We start from the raw sequence: 14,974 nt of genomic DNA, 5'->3' as shown, positions 1-14,974 counted from the left end.
TAAGTCTTAATAAGAAAACCTTTGTTTCAGATTTACTTCTGATGCCTCTAAAGTTACAAGCAAAGGCTTAGGTTTGAAGAAAGCACATATCAATCGCCAGAATAACTTCACAGTGAATGCCTCTGAAGCTGGTAAGTATATACAGTATATATGATTGGTATGATCAGTTAAAATACTATCACATTTTTGTCATACTACGTGTTAAGGGATATCTTACAAAATATAGAAGGTTTCTAACAAATGATAGATTACAAGGAATCTTAAATGGGATGGGAATGTTATGAAACAGTGCTGTCACTTTTTGAAACCACATGCAATAGGAAAGGTTAATCTAATGTCCTTTCTGATTAGATGATGATAAAAACTCATTGTATACAGTAGTTAGCTAACATTTCCTTGTGATCAATTCACCACATCTACAAATTAGGGACCTACTCCTAAAGAAAAGAGTAATTAAAGTGGTAGTACTATATAGTTCTTTCTTAAGCAATCTATTCATGTATGATCAACATAGATAACACTAAACATGGCTTATTTTGGGGGTTTGCCAAATTTGTTTCCAAGTACTGTACAGTATTGTTGCCCTAGTTGAATTACACTTGTTAGCTTACTGAGAATTGATATAATTTGTGTGAATATTTGCAGTATATCAGGTTCATGTGTCCTATTTTGTGGAAGATGTTCACGGTAATGAAGTTACTGCTGAAGTAAGGTGTTTTATTTTTTTTTTATTTATTTTTTTTTTTTAAACTTTCTTCTTTTCAGAGTTCACCATTAAAAAACTTTTTTTCCTTAGTATGTTATTTATTGGAAACACTGTATAGTATACTTACAATTTGATTAGTGTAATTCTTTCAGTATTATTTGGTTCATGTTTTAGATTCATAGTGATATTATATTGTATTTTTCAAGGGTTCAGTATCTTAGCTCCTAATATTGTACAGTAGTTCTGTGTTTGCAGTATCTTGAAAATCAGTTTACCACTTGCAGTCATCTCAGAACCTAATGCTGAGAATTACAGTACTTGGAAATGATTTGACATCTAAAGAGAATTTTGTTAATGGCCTGTGGTATTAACTATGCCATTTTAATCAGTATAGATTGATTTTAAGGTGGCTTTATAAATGATGAAAAGGACAGTCTTATTCTGTAGTTACTTTAAAGGTTACAATAAATACCCTTCTGTCATTGCAGGTAACAATATCTTGTACGTAGGTGTTTATGGACCTAAGGCACCCTGTGAAGAAGTTTACATTAAACATATTGGACATAATAACTACCAGGTAAGATTCCCACTAAGTAGTTCTGCTATCATGACATTTAATCACAGAAATCTAGGCATCATAAGTCGTTCAGTGTTATTGCTAAGGTTTTCTCAAGGGTTTTCAACATTTTACAAGGCATACTACTAAGACTTGTTCACACTTTAAGGAAAAGAAAATGTCAAGAGTTTTGCAGTAGGAGGCAACATTGAATAAGATATTTTTCTTATATTCTTATGGAGATAGAAGTAATGTAATTACTATCAACAACAATGATGTCCATTACTCATTTTCGTCATCGAAGTATAAAGTGAAACTTTTCTTTTCATGTTCATATAAAGCAACTTTACTTTTATTGTGGTTGACTGTGCTTTCAGTGGATGTTATTCCCATTAAGCACATTTATTGATGGACTCAGACCAAATGTTATTACTACCATTTGGAAGATAAAATTTCTAAAAATGTGAGTAGCTGTTTTTAGAGCCATGACATACCAACAGGCATTGATCATCTGATACTGTATAGAAAATAATTCATAAAAGATGAAATAAAAGTGGTCTTTATTTGTCTCAGAATGGAGGGAGTATATGTCAGTGCTACCTGTCTAGATTTATTTTAGGAATTAGAAGTGTGGAAAAAAAAATTAGTTGCAGACTGAATGAAATGGAAAGATAGCTAGACTACATACAAATATTCCATTAGTTGAGAGAGCAAAGACCTATGACACATATGTGTGCAGTGGAACTGTGGGCCATAGAAAAGATAATGAGAATTTTGAAAAGTTGGTGCACCAAAAAATATGATTCATGATAGGGTTCATATTACTGTACAAATAAGGAATTGGTGTAAAGGTATGGCATCTAGCACTTGGAAAATAGCCAGATATCTCAAAGATTGAGATGGTTTGGACATGTACTGAGAATGGGTTAGGGGCATTTGGTCAAAAAAGCTGTAGATATGGGAGTGGTTAGGGAGGCTCAAGAAATCATAGAAAAAGTACATATGTGAAGATGTAGACCTGAAGGAAGTTCAGCCAGAAAGAGCATAAGACAGAGAAGAGTGGGCAGAACTCATTTCATTTGTAATGCTACAAAGGAAAAAGCTGACAAATAAGATGTAATACTGTACTGTATAAGTGAAAACAAGGGCCATTGTAAATAAAAAAAAAAAAAAGATATTTGTAACTAGAAAATGTTCCTTTCAAGATTTACTATATAATTCTTTTGCACTGACCGGGTATTTACAAGACAAACAATTAGAATAATGTAGCTCTGTGGGAAGCAGTGTAGAGCCAACAAAGGGGATCTGTAGCTTAGGATTGTTGTTCCTAATTCTCCTACATATTTAGAAATGATAGTTGAGCATTCATATCAGGGGGAACCAAAACTGGCCCAAGAAAGCCAATATTAACTCTACCATTTAATGAGGTTAATTCTCCCTTAAACTAAAAACCAAAGGGCTTAGTAAAATTTTGCAAGATTATTGTAAAAATAAGTGACCGACATTATAAAACTGTCTGATATTTATTCATTAAAATGTTATATTTCAACAGTTTGTTATAAAATTATTTAACTAGACATTTGCATCTCATTGCTAGACAAGATTTTAGCTGGAAGGGTTTGCTACTTAATGGGGAGTAAGATGGGAGTTGGGCATGCTGTACGGTATAGGAAGAAACCTTAATGAACAGATGAACAGCAAAAGACAAAAATATTATAGCTGAGGCACACTGTACAGAGCAATTATTTATTTTTTTTTAAGGTAGAAGGAAATCAACCATTCTTTGTTTCATACTTCAGGTCCATTTTAAAATATTTGACGTGTCTCATAATTTGTTTGTATACTTTATTGTGCTGTTTCTTCTTGAAATAAACTATGCATGATGAATTTCTTTAAATTTTTTTATGTATTTTTATTAAATATTTTAAATCATTCTGTATATAATATCAAAGGTTCCAATTCTACATAGACAATTAATTTTGCAATCAATTTGCTAAACATAACAGTCTTAAAGTTCTAACTTCATAGAACATTTTTGTATTATGGTATGCGACAGGTTGCTTCGTAAACATAGGTGTATTAATGTTATTGTATTTGTAAGGGCATGCTAAACTCTTTTTCTGGTACAGGTTGGGTACAAGGTCCAGGACCATGGGGACTACATCATCTTAGTGATGTGGGGTGACACTCATATTCCAGGGTCCCCTTTCAAAGTTCAGATGTTTTAAAATTAGCTTCCCTCCAGAAGTCCATTTCACTTGTAGGTTTTCTTTTTGATATAATCCCAAAACCTGCTTGGTTTGCCCCATTCCCATACTCCACTTTGAGGCCCCTTAACTACTTATGGTGAATTTGAAACTCATTGTATCACAATTTTCAATCCATTTATAAATTACCCTTATGTGGTACTGAATAACAAAAATCATGAGTTGTCAGATGAATCGGTTCTCTTTCCATAATTTGATAATTTGTCATATCTAATGCATTGAAAAGTGTTATCAGATAATTACAAGATAAACTTGGCATAAGATAGAATAACTATAGTAATCATTATCCTGTTTAAAAACCAACCGAAAAGGTTGTCATTGCAGATGTTATAATAATTTATATTTAGTGAAAATGATACAATGATTTACAGTTTTTTACAGTGTGACCCCACCCCCACCAGATAGCTTTTGATATTGGAGTACTGTACTTTAATAGGAGTTGGTAAACTACAAGGAATAAAATGTAATTTTTACTTAACCATTCGCGTAACGTTGTTTGGAATTTGCCTGGAATGATAATGCCCGTAATCAGGTCTTGTCAGTTCATAACATTGAAATGTTACCCAGGAATATTTTGCGCTTGTCAGACTATATAAAAAAGTTACTCATATACATCCACATATGCATGGTATTTTTTAAGTTACTGTACTAGCATGATTTTATCTATGAACAGCTGATTTCTACCCTAACTATTCATTGTAGAAATTACTCCAGACAATGCTGGTTCACTTATTCCCCTTTGAAAAAAGACCATGCGCTGGAGAGTGAAGTTTAAAAACTAGGCCATGGCATCTGTGTCATTTAGGCAGCTAATACATTGAGCTAGAAAAGGCTTTATACAACAGTAGAAAGGGAATTTCGAACTCCCATCTTCATATTTTCATTTAATAAGTTTTATGTACTCCTTCTAATTATAAATGTAGGGTTGTTCCATTCATATTGTACGAGAAGCTGTTGTACCCATTTTTTATTTGTGGCAGTACTGCACACATAATGTCCTAAAATCTAATCCTCTCAGTATAGCATATCCCAGAAAATGTCTACAGATTTGGTGATATAATTCAGATGGTTTGTGATATGATTTCCAGTAGCATATTATGTTTTCAGGGAACTATAGTAGCAACACAAATAATATTTTTAAAAATGGTGATAGAATTTATTGAAACCAGTTATTGTGAAAATTAGAAATGTTAACAATTTATGGTGAAGTTCTTTGAATTAAGAATTCTTTAATTATAGTAATATAATTGCACTATACTGTATACATGTTTTTGGAAACATTTACCAACTCTTATTACAAGAAGTACTCTGATTCCACTTTTATCTTCAATCCCCATCTCCCATAAATTCTCCAAGAAGCCATTCCCTTAAGTGCCGGTATATGCTTGCTTCAGTAGCACTCTCTTCCAAACTCAGGTTGGTTACAAGGTACACGACAAAGGAGATTACATCCTCCTAGTCAAATGGGGAGATGAACACGTTCCTGGCTCTCCTTTCAGCGTCAGCGTATAAATTCCCTCCTGTTCCTGAGCTGTTCGAGTGGGTTGTTCCCTTTTCTTCCCTGTATTGTATATGTATTACCTCCCAAATTGCCCTTCCCTCCCACCCTTCTAGTTTGTGCATTTTCCCTTTGAATATTTATAGTGTTGCTTTGTTTGTTCCCACAGCACGTTTTCCTGGATGCTGATATTGTTTAGATAACCTTGAAAATGTGACAATGTTACCTTACACTTGGTGAACTTAAAATAACCGCAGATTCTTAAATAATTTTGTATGTAGCATTTTTGAAAAATGAACAGAATTATTAGTAAAGTTAATATTGGGTTATATTATCCTGATGTCTCAATGTTATAATCAATATTGTCACATTTTTTAAGACTTTATTTCTTTCATATGAACTATTGTGGAATGTGATGTACAGTATAAATAAACATCTTTATTTCTGAATTATGTTTTCTATAGCAGTCAAAAATGTGTACAGTAGAGATGTCTTTAGTGTAAATATTTTGTACAGTAGAGGAGAGTGAACAGGTCTTTAATGCAGGTGATTTATGTGGATGTCTGGTACACAATCAGTCATATGTCTTCACAGTAGTACTATGCATCCAGAAAAAAAATATAATGAAAACTTTATGGAAAGTTTGAGGCCAATTTGTTGATACTGTTTCCCCAAAAGTAAAAAAAATAAGTCCAACTTGACTTTTTACAATGTATCATAGTTGAAAATTTATATTTATTTACAGTACACTGTAATAGTAAAGCAGGAACCCCTTTAACATAAAATATGATTATTTATCCATGTATTGTGTACATTTTAATTACTATGCTCGATTGCCCTTCACTTGTTCATACTTGATGCAGTAAAAAGCTTAAATATAAATGAAAATGTTAATACAGTTATTGTGGTTGGTTTTCTGATAATGCATTAGATTTTTTATTTTTCACATTTGAATTTGATAATAATGCAATAGATTTTTTATTTTTCACATTTGAATTTGATAACTTTTCTATACCAAATGGAAAAAGTTCCTTAATAGTGTCACAATATCTCTAATAGTATATGCTGTACTGTTACGTAGTTTGATGTTAAGAGAACAGTTGCATGTTTCAGTGTTTAGTATTTTTAGCTTTCACACTGTAGAAACAAAATGTAGAGATGTTAGGGATTTTAGATAATCAAGGATGTTTGAATTAAACATTTATTAGCACAAATGCTAGCACTTAGAAATTTTTCAAATGTTGTAGTGATGACGGTAAACTTTTTATAAAATGTATTTGGAATTATGTTACCATGGTAAAATTTTCACAGCTGTCAAAGTCCAGTAAGTGATATAATCCTTTTTTATCATTATTGCAAATCTTAGTATGTTTAAAGAACATCATGGAGATCATAACAGTGTGCAAACTTTTTATTTTATCACCCCTAGAATTCTCAGTATGGTGAGCATTATCTGAAATTAGATATTCACTAGATGAAAGAACTACAGTATTCATTTTCTCAAATGACTATCCCACTCCCACTACTTAGAGGATCCTGCATGCCTGTGTATACAAAATTCTTTTTAATTTTGTAGATTGATAGATATCCTTCAATACAGCTACAGTATATCCTGAGTTCAAATATTAAAAGAACGTACAGCTAATGTAAATACTTTCATCATGAAATCTCAGCACACAGCAATATTACATTTTTCCTTGATTAGACATTCTTTAATGCAATTTGAGTATAAAGTGGAAAGTGTATAGTTCTTGTTTTCTGAAGCAACATTGTGACATTCTCATCAAACACTGCTGTAGGCTTTTTATGTGCTTTAGCAAGTAATCAGAATAGTCTAGTCTTTACTTTTCATAAATTAAATGATTGGTTTGTGCAGAAATTATTTCCAGTTTTTACTGGTCATTTCATGAATTACAGTTTTATAGCTTTATTGTATATAGATGAATCTAAATTGTACCAAATTGTTTAAGAACCAATTTAATATTCGGTCTTGCTTATTGATAGCCTCAGAATACAGTATACACAAAAATGCAGCTGTTTTTTCACAAATTCCAAAATTTAAGTCTTGCAGCTTCTTGAAAAATGAAGTTTCTTAATTTGAACTTGAATCAAGTATGAACTGTCAAACTATGAAGCATCAGTGCAGAAGCCTTCACAGAAAATATAAATTTCTTTCCCTTGCTAGCTGCGCATTAAATATTTTGACCTTTGCATATGAGTGGAGTACTCATAAATGTTGTAAAGCATGTCTCCCTTATATCAAACATGCAAAAATTACTTAGTTCTTACATTTAGCACAACTATCTGTTAAAATAGTAAAAGACCTGTGAAATACTGTTTTAAAGCTATTTTTAATGTTAATGTTATCTATCTTTCCCTTCAGTTTGACCTTTCGTAACATGAGAACACGTTCCATTCTTGGAATGTGTCTCAACAGATTTAACAGTTTTAAGACCCAGGAGAGGGTGAATGCTTTGTAGATCGTTATCCTAAATTTTCCACAGCTAACTCGCACAGTATAATGTAATGTACTGTGTCAGAAAGCAAATAAGACTGCATTTTGAGAGGATGACGACTTGAAGTAATTTTTTTTAATTGGAAAGGCCATGTTGCCTGAATATGTAAGGACCTTTTGTTTGGCATATCACACAGATGTCAAGACACTGCTTATAAAAAATGGCTTGTAGAAATGTTAATATATCATGGATGGCCTTCACAAAGGAAATACAGTATAGTTTTATGAATTTTAATGCCTCCCACATGGATAGCTGTAAAGTAATTTAGGTACAAGTAATTTGTTGGGAAGTTAACAAAACTTCTGTTATTGGCATGCAAAAATACTAAATCTCTTTTGACATCTGTGCTATATTTTAAAATGCCAGATCACAAGAGGAAATCTTGTTGATAAAACCCTTTTACCATGTCATTAATTTCTTATCATTATAACTGTTTAAGTGTGCACAACCATTTTTCTTTAAATATGTTACTGGGTAACTATGAAATTATTAATGCATACTAATATTAATCAGTGAATGTGATAATTTAAGGGAAAAAATCCTCGTTCATCTTATTAAGAGTGGAATTTTAATGTTCTTTTTTAACCTTTACAGATTGCCTATGTCGTACGTGATAAGGGTGACTACATCCTGATTGTGAAATGGGGTGATGACCATATACCTGGCTCACCCTTCCACGTGACACTTTAAGGTTTTTATTTTAAATCATATATCATGCTCATAGAAAAGAAACCGTGAAATATTTTAAGACCATTATTTTGATAACTGTAAAAGGCATTTGTTTTTGTCATGTTAATTTATTCATTAGTTCCATTAGCATTTTATATAACACTTAGTATCATCTTACATTGTTTCCTATTATACATATATTTATAAAACATCCCTCAAGGAACTACATGAAACCTTTTTAAATTTATGAATAATTGTATTTATTGCTGTGTTATGGTTGCATTTGTGTTGGCTATCAAAAATTAATTGATAGGTGCAACATGAATGGAAGGCTTCCACGCTATTAGGATATCTTTACTTTTAGGAAGTATTTTACAAATTCTAATTATAAAAGGTGCTCCAGTTATGTTAAGGCTTTGGCTATTTGTATTCTTAAATCGTAAGCTCACTGGTAGTTTCGCCTAACCATTGGAGAAGCTCTACTCTGTTCCTGTTGATTTGTTGAAATTATAATGGATATATTATGCTAGTTCAGGTTATATTAGGTACTTAAATCTCCATTTGTTTATATGCTCTGCTCATGATTGCTGGTAATTTCAGTAAAGTGAATGTTTCAGATTATAATGATGATTTGTATGTATAGAAATGATCAGATTCTCAAACTGTCCTAACTGTTTGCTCTGTTCTTGATTGCCACAAAACTGCCTTCTTCCTTATCACTTTATATGCTTTTCCCCTTTCTCCTAAGGATTACAAATTCTGACAACGATAATTTAAAAGAGAAGTCTCCTTAATGCGTTTGTCATGTTGAATTTGTTTTCCTTGTGATACCATAAATAAGTAAAGTGCCAATTTCACTTTCCTGCAGTTCTGCCTATGCCTTGTTTCAGAAAACATGGGATAAATTTGTTTAACCTAATCGGTCAAGCTTACATTAATGTAAGCTTGATGGAAACTCAGTCGACATAGGTTCATGATTTGGACATATTTTTTGAATAATCATGAACTCCAACGTATATATTTTCTGAGATCAAATAAAAGCTTATGTGGGGTTTTAAATTTGTTTTTCTATCCTATTTACAACCTGACTTTAATGATATTTCCTTATGAGAAAGTTGACCGCTCACAATCAGTTCCTAAGGCATTTACATTTGTAAATTTCTTGCTGCTATTTTTCCAGCAATAATAGTATGAAGACAAATGCTTTATTTGTATTCCATGATTTCTTTTGCCTCACATTCAGCATTTCTATAAATATCAATATAGTACCTTCAAAACTGTGATTATTGATATAAAACAATACTGTACAGGCAGTCCCCGGGTTACGGCAGTCTCGGTTTACGGCATTCCGACTTTTCATCATTGGGCTCACAGCGCTGTTAACCTGATTTTATGGCGCCGTAAGCGGTTTTATGGCGCTGTACCTAGGTTTATGGTGCAAATGCCATTTATTCCCATTATTATTATGATGTGCCGGGTTACTGCACGCCGTCGGGAACAGAACCCTGCCATAAACCGGGGGCTGCCAATACTATGCATTCTTGAAAAAATCTTTCACAGTAAGTGAAATTACAAAGACCTTAATTATAGTTGGCTATGAAATTTATGGCAGAGTGTAAAATTAATCCTAAGCCTTGCAATGGAATTTTAAAAACCACAAACTTTAACATGCAGAAGATAAAGGGTTCAAGTGAAAATGTGTTCGAGACAAAAGTATATTTTCTTTATGGACAAAATTTAGCAATAACTGCAGTACGAAGATGTGCAGTATTTTCTTGCTGGTTTTAAAGACATCACTTATCTAGTCCCCAGGTGACTGTTCCAGAAGTGATTATAGAATGCAGTAAATTTTGAAAGTAACATCACTAAAACATTTATAAATAACCAAAAAATTGTGGAATAAAGGTGCAGATGAAGACCTGGTCCAGACTGAAATTTCAGCGCAAATTATAGCCTACATGATAAAAATGAGAGTGGAAACAAAGCCCTTCAATAACTAACTGCTATAAGGGAAAACCTGGCATTAAACTGAAGAATCAAGAAAAAATGAACTTCAGACGAGCATGCTTATGGAGACATAAATTGAGGACTTTATATATTGCTGCAAAGTATAATTTTTAAATACTAGTGACAATAAAATCGTAATGAAAATTAAACCTTTTAAAAACATGCAGCAATATTAAGAGCTCAAAATCCTGAATGGGAAGTTGAAACCCAACCGTAGAAAGCACTTGGAGTTATCATAAAGCCTATATAATCCAAGTTTAGAATTCATACAAAACCAAAACCTGGAAACAAACGTCAGTAAGAGCTAGAAAATGGAGTGAAGCATTGAAACATTACAGTATGCTAAAATATGGATGGAAGTGAACTTCTGGGAATTTGGTTGACATTTTACAGTAGTATGGTAATCTGTTCAGTCACACGAGCAGAAATCTTAATCCCTCAAGGAATTTTTTCCCTTTATTTAGCACCATCTACAAAATAGTGTAGCATTTGATTGTCTCAAATAGCCAAGGATGAGTATTGGGATTACGTGGGATTTTACTGGAGAGCGATCACCTTTGGGTAAGTTAAATCGCAGTTGATGGAACACGAGCGTTATTTCGCGGCTATTACTTGTGTTGTACCTGCACCACTCTGGAACTGGGAAGGCAAGGAAGCCATTTGATAATGGCTGGCAAAATGCAAGGAAAAATTCAAAGTATTACTTATAACTACATAAGCTAATGTAGTAAGGAGTGGGGTTTAGGAGGTAGTAAGCGTAAATAGTGAATTATCTCAAATATCACTCATCTGGCACTCGTGGGACACGAATGACATCTGCTAAATGTTTTACCACCTCACTACAATTCGTGATCTAATTCTAATTTAAATATCGTTAATGTTGGCACTACTGTTTAGTTCGGTGTTGTCAATCGTAGGGTAATTTCCCCTAAACGTACGGTAATTTGACATTTCCTAGTCTGTAGGATAATCTTACTAAATCTGAACAAAACTCAGGGTAATTGCAAGTTGTTAGTTGTAGTGGTATCTGTTTTTCAGCAATAGGCAATTTCTACAAAATACAAAAAGAATTTGCTTAAAAATGATGATGAGCTATTTAAAAATTGTTTTGCAAAATTTGTTGTAAGCCCCACCTACTCCGATGCTTAGGCGAAGATTTTGTTATTATCACGGACACAAAAACTAATTGAAGTATAACTACTATATCTAATGTATCTCGATAAGAAAACTGTTTTAATGGAGAAATAAAACCTGAAGACTACACTCTTCATAATGTCACTGTGTATGGTTTTAAAAATGCTATACTAGCACGCTCATTAGTGTTCATTTCCGGAGTCGTAGGGTAATACGAAGATAAGTAGGGTAATTTTAGTGTGTGTAAGGCGGAGAATGTTCGATTGGGTTGGCAATACTGCCTTGTATACCAGCATTGCTGCACAGTGACATCGTGTCAGCGTAATTTGGTAAAACTAAGCAAGAGTTGCTCTCCGGAAATTACTTTGGAAATTCATCTTTCCTATAGTATTTTGGTTGCTTATTAAGAATTTACCGTTATTTTTTGTCTGTCGACTGTAAATAACCTCAGAAGTTGTACGTCGGCCATCCTGGAATGCTATCGCGCATGCGCAGTTTTATGGCGGAGCTTTTGGTGAAAAGTGGATCTTCCAGGGTTGCCACCCGTTCTGTAAAATACAGATTCGTTCTGTATTGGAGAGTGAGGTGTTGCGTTCTGTATTCAACCAATACAGAACGCCATTTGCTCTGCATTTGGCTGTCTGAACATCATTATTTTGAAGTTACATGAGCGTATTTTTCAGTCAGTCTTGCCAGACTGCAAAATTATGCCTTTGTCAATGGTTGTCTTCGGTACGTGTAAAGTTACATATATATTATTTCATTGTCTATGCCACAGCATGTCATTTAGTTTTGAATTTCTATAGACTTGTCACTTCACTGATATCTGACAACTTGAGAAGTGATCTTCCAGTCCTCATCAAATATGAAACATGTCTTCCCTCCATCCATGTTAGCTGCACATAGCCTCAGAATGCCCCCAGCTGAAAGGGCTCGCCCAGCTCATACAACTTTTCCACCTTATACAACTACAGTATGTTCTGTATTTTTCTGAGCTCGAGGTGGCAACCCTGAATCTTCCTTCACCGTGGTTTGCCCCCTCCCCGACTAAGCAACACGACCTGCTTGGTTAGGTTAGTAGTTCCTTTTATAATAGGTTGCGCGGAACCACTCCATAACGACAACATGGTGACCTGTCTTCCATCGTGTCCAAAACCCCGCGTTCCCAAAGGGTCCCCAACCACGTTGGGTAGGCCTATGTATGTTGAGGTTAATGATAATTGACAGACAATAAACACCACCATCTCCCATCTCCTTCATCAGCAACACTATAAGTACAGGAAAATTCAATTTCCAAGGTAATAGTCTGTGCGGATTTCTTACTTTGTGAGTGCATTTAATTTTTCTCTAATGCTTTAGTGATTTCATTTTGAATGTTATCGTTAGACTAAGAGGATGTGATGCACTTACAAGAACATCGTGAAGTGTTTGTTTCTTCGAAATGGTAAGTACATACGGCTATTTTGTAGGTGGTTAAGCTTAGCAAGCTTACGAGGCGAAGTGGCTCTTAAGCTAATACTTTCCGGCCGGCTATGCATATTAAACACATTTTAGAGCACATAGCATTACAAATAAAAAAAAAAAAGATTGTATGAACTGTTGTCGAGGGCTATGTACCTGTGCGCCAAGGGGGAGAAAAGGTGGTAAAGGAATATATGTCCTACCGGTAGGATGTACCTAGCCATAGTACTGCGTAATTCCACCGAAGCCTAGGTAATGTACTTTAAACTGAAATGTAACAGGAAGCTAGGTTAAATGACAAGTAAAGTGTATACGTATGTCTGTCGCACCACGAACTAGAAAACTATAGAAATTAGGATCGATTTCATAGGCACCTTTTCCCGATAGGGTAGGCTGTCTGCAGAAAAACTTGCTACCAGGCCTAGTTGGAAACGAGTAAGTGTCGTGACGTGAACGAAGGCAAACTCTCAAGGCTTCAAATTAACATTAGTATAACTGCACACCCAAACATTACACGAATATGAAGTCGAGGGTTGATTTAACCTGAAAAATTAGAATCAGAGTGCTTTTTCACAGAAAAAATAGGTACTTTCGTGAATAGGCCTACAGTAAGGGGTGTATCACGAGGACCGAAAAAACTTTTGTGATACGAAGATTCATGCGATAAACTTGATAATGCTATTTAGTTTATTGTTGTCAATGAACATTATGTGAGAAAACTATACTTTATATATACCGGAAAAGTGTGTGCTAATTTAGGCAATTATTTAGTTGGTTCATCTTCGAGAGTACTGACATGTAATGGTAGAAATATATGTATGGGTGACAATACAAGTGAAAATGTAAACAACTCTAAAAAAAAAAAAAATACTAGAAACCGGGATGTGTAGGAGGTACTCTTAACCTCATGACTTTGGCTAAATGTTCCATTAAAAACTCTTGCATTATCCACACGTGGAGTTTACAGCTGTGGTAGGCTATTTCTTAATGCCATTGGAACCAGACCATGTACATGTTTAAGGTTATACATTTTGCATATTTATTTTGAATATCAAGCGTGCGCATTCCAAGGCATATATTTATAATCTTATCAAAATTTATCAAAATGGTTTTTGTTGTATTCCTCTCCAATATATTAAAGTTTTTTAGGCCCAGTCCAACTGATAGCATGGGTGTTTTCAGTAACATCCAGAACACTGAACTTTTATCCTGTGTATGTGTATAGTAAGTTAAGTATACCTTAGTTTTACCAGACCACTGAGCTGATTAACAGCTCTCCTAGGGCTGGCCCGAAGGATTAGACTTATTTTACGTGGCTAAGAACCAATTGGTTACTTAGAAACGGGACCTACAACTTTCTGTGGAATCCGGACCACATTATAGCGAGAAATGAATTTCTGTCACCAGAAATAAATTCCTCTCTTCATCAGCCGGCCGGGGAATCGAACTCCAGCCCATCGAGTGACAGTCCGCAGCTCTGCTGACTCACCCAACGAAGAGCTTATGTGTATAATAAACATGTTTATGCTATTTTATGTGTATAGTAAACATGTTTATGCTATTTAAAGTGCACTGATGTTCTTAAATACCACCAGGAACATCTTTAAATAAAGTTCTTAAAAACATGAATATGAAAACTGATTTTAATGTATTGCTGTATCCAGAAAAAAATGTTTATAGACAGAAGAACTGGTAGGATTTCTGTACACAATAAGTTTAAAATTATTATTACCTCCTTGCACTCTTCAATCCAAAATGGGTAGGCCGCAATCCATTTTCGTTTCATTTGTAAATTTTATTGGTTGCACCGATTCATTTAATTGATAAAGAAAATTTTAGATTTTTTTTTTTTTGCTCCCTTGCTGTATACACAATGTCATCAACATAACAAAACTGTATTACGTAGCATGCTGTAATTTTATATAATGTTTTGTGCGCAAATATTTCCTTGTCCACATCGGTTAAAACTGGAGCTGGAGGATTTTCCGTTGCTATATCAAAATAGTGAAAGTGATGTTTTCCATTGAATTAGAATTTACAGTGCTTTACAAATAGTAATAAAATTCTCCCTAATCATTGAAAGGTTCTATGGTGAATAGGGATACTACTAGCAGATACATTGAAATTCACTGTTAATTATATATATATATATATATATAT

General features: G+C 33.9%; 1 protein-coding gene across 21 annotated transcripts in view; it reads left to right on the top strand.

Annotated features, from left to right (window-relative positions):
- cher (filamin-A) overlaps positions 1 to 9,271 on the top strand; it is a 292,709-nt gene extending 283,438 nt beyond the window's left edge. For 11 of the 21 annotated variants that reach the window (XM_067117615.1, XM_067117611.1, XM_067117602.1 and 8 more), the window contains 4 exons: positions 31 to 131; positions 1,195 to 1,283; positions 3,392 to 3,522; positions 8,138 to 9,271. In XM_067117615.1, coding sequence (XP_066973716.1) covers positions 31 to 131; positions 1,195 to 1,283; positions 3,392 to 3,490 — 289 coding nt within the window. In that variant the 3' untranslated portion in view covers positions 3,491 to 3,522; positions 8,138 to 9,271. Of the gene's footprint in view, positions 1 to 30; positions 132 to 1,194; positions 1,284 to 3,391; positions 3,523 to 4,945; positions 5,069 to 8,137 lie in introns of all 21 variants that reach the window. The other 10 variants (XM_067117617.1, XM_067117612.1, XM_067117610.1 and 7 more) reach the window with 2 other exon arrangements.
- Positions 9,272 to 14,974: the final 5,703 nt, after the last annotated feature.

Source organism: Macrobrachium rosenbergii, chromosome 15 (genome assembly GCF_040412425.1).
Source record: "Macrobrachium rosenbergii isolate ZJJX-2024 chromosome 15, ASM4041242v1, whole genome shotgun sequence".
Lineage (NCBI taxonomy): Eukaryota > Metazoa > Arthropoda > Malacostraca > Decapoda > Palaemonidae > Macrobrachium > Macrobrachium rosenbergii.
This window is presented reverse-complemented; position numbering and strand designations above follow the sequence as displayed.